General features: G+C 38.0%; 2 protein-coding genes across 20 annotated transcripts in view; one reads left to right on the top strand and one right to left on the bottom strand.

The window, feature by feature from the left end:
• The window catches only part of LOC147840426 (uncharacterized), a 362844-nt gene that overhangs the window by 68573 nt on the left and 289271 nt on the right, over positions 1-5000 (top strand). The window lies entirely within an intron of this gene.
• Positions 1-5000, bottom strand: part of thsd7ab (thrombospondin, type I, domain containing 7Ab) — a 279181-nt gene that overhangs the window by 23679 nt on the left and 250502 nt on the right. For all 18 annotated transcript variants that reach the window (XR_015510182.1, XR_015510188.1, XR_015510184.1 and 15 more), the window contains 2 exon segments: positions 2831-2976; positions 285-459 (listed from right to left, as the gene is read on the bottom strand). Coding sequence is in view for 4 of the 18 variants with exons in the window: in XM_087284994.1 (XP_087141120.1) it covers positions 285-459; positions 2831-2976 (321 nt within the window). In the remaining 14 variants the exon portion in view is untranslated.

Below are 5000 nucleotides of genomic sequence, written 5' to 3'. Positions count from 1 at the left end.
GGGCTGGTCAAGGCTTGAAACTCCAGAGCTGAAAAGGAGTCCCACTCCGGCCCTGTTAAGTAGTGTAATATTATGAAGTAAATAATAAAATTACTCATGGCAACTTTAATGTAATATACTTAGCTATATTTACCTTTGGCTTGCGGCTTTCACTAATATTTAGTTTTTGGCCCTTCATACAAAAAAGCTTGGGCATCCCTGCTTTAGAAAATCTATCCTAGTAACAATTTGCATATACTGACACCACACAAAGATCCAAAATCGTGTGTACTGAGTCTGTTTACCAGGGCAGGGTAAGGTGCAGGTCTCCTCCAGGACAATCTTCTTATCTCCATCGACGGCCTTCTCCAGTCCAGCACAGAGCTCTTCCTCCACAATACTGCTCTTCCCGTCACTGGAGCCGTCAGACACAAAACAGGACAGATTCCGAAAGCGCACACCTACCCCGCATACCACATCCTACAACACAGACACACACACATAGTTGTAAACACTTCTTTAATCCATTGATCAGACTCAGCACTGAATTGCAGCAGGATCACAGAAAATAATAGAAGAGGAGATGAGTTTGACAGCAAAATAAAAAAAACTAAACAAAACAAGGTTTTGGAGGAGTGAAGAGCTTCAACGCGAATCTTTATAGTATTCAGAGCATGTGCCGGCATTTAGCTTCTACTCTGCTGTACAACACTGAACCGAAAAATGTGTGTGTTCATGAGTCACGTTTTAGCTTACACTCAAAAACAATAGAGCAACAGACGAGATCATACTCGTGAAAATGAGGCAAGTACTGTTCATAAAAATGGGAAATTTATTCACCCATGATGCATTTCCTTGCTCACCTTGCTGAAAAATCCAGCTTAAACCAGCCTAGGCTGGTTGGCTGGTTTTAGCTGGTCGACCGGCCTGGTTTTAGAGGAGTTTTGGCCATTTCCAGGCTGGTTTCCAGCCATTTCCAGCCTGGTCTGGAAAGTGACCAGCCAAATCCAGCTAAACCAGCTTTTCAAGCCTGGTTTAAGCTGGACATAGCTGGTTTTGGCTGGACTCCCAGCTTGGCTAGGCTGGTCAGGCTGGGAGATGACCAGCTAAGACCAGGCTGGAAATGGCTGGAAACCAGCCTTGAAGTGGCCAAACCCCTTCTAAAACCAGGCTGGTCGACCAGCTAAAACCAGCCAACCAGTTTAGGTTGGTTTAAGCCGGATTTTTCAGCAGGGCAGAGATATATATAGTTTATATAGGCAGAGTTTATATAATGTTATAAATATTTTTTATTTAAAATATATGCTGTAATTTTGAACTTTCTATTGATCAACACTGTAGCCCTGCTAAAACATGTCAACAATGTTTTTAAACATGCTATTAGCATCCCAACATGTTAACAAAGTTTAGACCAAACCCCAAAACACGCTTTCAACATGTTAAATTGGGAAAGCAAAGTTCATTCTAGCGCTACCACAGGCTATAAAGATGCTAAGTCATGCTTGAAACATGGCAAAACATGTTAACAACATAGTGACCAACATGGTAGGTAGCACTGATAGAAATGTGCTAAATTTGATAAAGGTTTACAACATAGTGACCAACATGGTAGCACATGCTAGTGAACTGCTAGCAGTGTTAAAACATGCTATTAAAATGTGAAAACATGCTAATATTAAAAATATGCCAACAGCATGAAAACACTTTTAAATGCTACTTGCAAAATGATGCTATGAATGGTTAATCAGAATAGCAAATTAGCATGCTAATAATATGCTAAAATAGACAGTAGTAACGGCATTCTTGCAAAGTTTTAGAATAAGCTAGCAACATAAAAAACATGCTATAAGCATTCCAACATGTTAACAGTTTAAAACATGTTAGTCAAACCCAAAAACATGCTTTCAACCTGTTGAAACGAGATAGCAAAAACATGCTAGCTCATGGTTGCAAAATAGTTAAACAAGTTAACAGCATAGTGAATAACATGGTAGCACTGTTAAAACATTCTAGCAATGTGCTAAAACATGCTAGTAACCTGCTAGCAGTATTAAAACACTATTAAAATGTGAAAAACATTCTAATAGTAAAATATGTCAATAGCATGACAGTACTTTTAAATGCTAGTTGCAAAAAGATGCTAATAATGTGCTAAAACAACGAACTACATTCTTGCAAAGTTTTTGAACAAGCTAGCAATGTGAAAACATGTTAAAAACTATTCAATGAGGTAAAAGATACTAGCAATGTGATAAAACATGGTATTAAGACACTAGCAAGCCTCTTCAACATGCTTAGAATGTGCTAACCTATTCTAATTGCATGCTAGCCATGCTACAGATTCTTTTAAAATGTAATTTTTTTAAATACATAAAATACATAGAAACATGTGAAAACTTTTGTCTAATAACATAAGCTAATAACATTAAATATGCCAAAAATGCTATGAATGTCAACACATTGCAACATACTGAAACAACCAACCAGAATACCACTGCAAATGGCTAATAATATCCTACCAACACTAGCAGCCAAATAGCAATCTACACTATATGAGGTAAAACTTAAAAATATAGTAAAATAAAAATATAAATATATATAAATATATAAATAAATATCTATAATATAGGATTATAAAAACAATAATAAAAAACTTCTGAATGCAAGTCCAAATACTGCAAAAAGCACTGTGAAATTTAGATTTGACCTACCACCTTTGTAGGACTCAGTTCATCAAATTTACTTGCATATCTGTGAAGGAGTTTTGTCCCGCAGTGCACAAGTTAATAAACTCTGCTTTGTGAATTCACAAGAAGAAACTGATCTACAAGGAGAAGCAGAAATGAGAGACCTCGACGCGGCACTCAGACCACTGCCCGTACTCCCATCTGTAGCAGGGCCGAACGGGACAGGGTTTCCACTGCTCCATCTGAAAAGGACACGGCCGACCGTCACCCTGAGACGCCTGAACTACCGTCCGCTTTCTCTGCATCTTCCCTGAGGAGAAACACAAACCACAGACAGATGAGAACAAGACCACTGACAACCCAAACAATAATTATCAGCTGTCAGCTACAAAATATGACGTGCTTAAGGCATTGATAAACACTTTGGGCCCTATCATACACCCGGCGCAGTGTGGTGCAAGGCGCAGCGCAATAGTCTTTTGGTAGTTTCAGCTTGGCGCAAGAGTCGTTTTGAGGCATTGCGCTACGCTGTTTAAATAGCAAATGCATTAACGCTCATTTGTGCGCCCATAGGCGTTCTGGTCTAAAAAGGGAGCCGTTCTGAGGCGGTCCGCTGGCGCGTTGATATTTTGAGAATCTATAATAGATTTTTCATTAGACCAAAACTAACCCGGTCTAAACTCCGGCGCAGAGTTGCGCCTCGCTTACACAATGCTTAATACGCACAAGAGAGCAATAGGCAAATATCTTTACATATGGAAAAATTTAAATATTAAGGATATATATAGGATATATTAAGAACAGATATAGAATATAAATATAAAAGATTAAAATATTACAAAACATATTATTTTCTAGCCTACATAAATATGAAAAATCACTGCTTTTATATCTTCTTCATCTCGGGAAGCTTTTTCAGTTCATTCATAACAATTTGCTTTTGTATAATGTTATTATTATTAGCAGTATTATTTATTATATCCATATTTATATTTGTTTTATTAAAAACAAGCTTAGATTTGCCCACCTGTCAGGTTTTAGACCATATGGGGCACAGCATGTGTTTTAGGATATAACTCAGGTTTTTGAGCACACTTCATTATTATTGTTCATTTATTCGTTTGCTGGAAATTAGAACTGAATTTAGAAATAGTTTTGAAACAAATCTTTGCGCTTAACAAACTAAATTAATTATTCATAGGCTAATTGATGTCTGTGCGTAAAGGTTTCTCTATCCAAGAGCGAAAGTGAAAGTAGATCGATTATCTCTCATTCTCACGCAGTAGATGCTCTGTTTAACAGTTTTCTGTTAAAAAAAACTGTTAACTGTTTGCTTGTGAAATGCTCATTTTTTCCACTTAGACTTACTTTGCGTCCTGTATATAGCGAATGTGCAGCTGACTCTTAAAGGGAATGGGAGATGAGACTCTAATTGGTTTATTCTCAAAACACACCTAAACCTCATTAAGAAAATAAACTCAACCCTTTTAGACCATGCGCCACTGCGCAAGGCAGATTTCTCGTCCGTAAATTAGCAAAAACGCATCCTGACACACCCTGAAAGCGTTTGCGCCCTGCGTTTTGCGCTCTGCGCATAGACCGTCAAAATAGAGCCCTTTATTTTTTTAATTAAACCTTAATTTTACCAAGATATTGGCAGTTTATTGGTACTTATGAAGTACATATTTAGCATGCTTTTATTCTATGTTTTTAATACCACTCAACAACTAACTAATTAATAGTAATTAATTCAACCCAGGCTCATTATTGATATGCACATCTATGTACTTTTCTGGAGATCATGAAATATGTCCCAGGAGCTTTTTCTTTCAATATTTGTTTTCACGAATGTCGAAGGCCGCTGTGTATGCTTTTTTGAGAACTAAATTTTCTCTTGTGAGCGCCATTTGCACCTGCTCTTCTCCCGTAAATCCACCAGAGACTGCTGTGGACTGATTGACCGACCAACCAACTGCTCCCCCAACACACCCCTTTCCCTAAACCCAACCAACAGTGTTTTCCAAAACACAGATTGACCTGATCACCCACTTCCCTAAACCCAACCGACAGTGTTTTCAAAAGCAATCCAGGAAAATAAAAGCCCTTGCAGCAGACTGATTTTTATTACGTTTTCAGATTTTACCACATATTCACCAAGTTATTTACTTCTTTATTTTATTTTTTCCTTTTGTTTCAAGTTCGTTTCAAGTTCGCCAAAGTACATGGCTAGCTATTGGGCAAACTGGTAACAGTGGAAAAGCTGTCTACACGGAGGTAAGCGGTCAGCTCAGGGGTGTCGCTAGACCCCATCTACTGAAGCACGTGCCCCAGTAA

This window comes from Danio rerio, chromosome 16 (genome assembly GCF_052040795.2).
Source record: "Danio rerio strain M-AB ecotype USA chromosome 16, GRCz13ab, whole genome shotgun sequence".
NCBI classification, from domain to species: domain Eukaryota; kingdom Metazoa; phylum Chordata; class Actinopteri; order Cypriniformes; family Danionidae; genus Danio; species Danio rerio.
The sequence above is the reverse complement of the archived record's forward strand: the minus strand, read 5'-3'. Positions and strand labels throughout refer to the sequence as shown.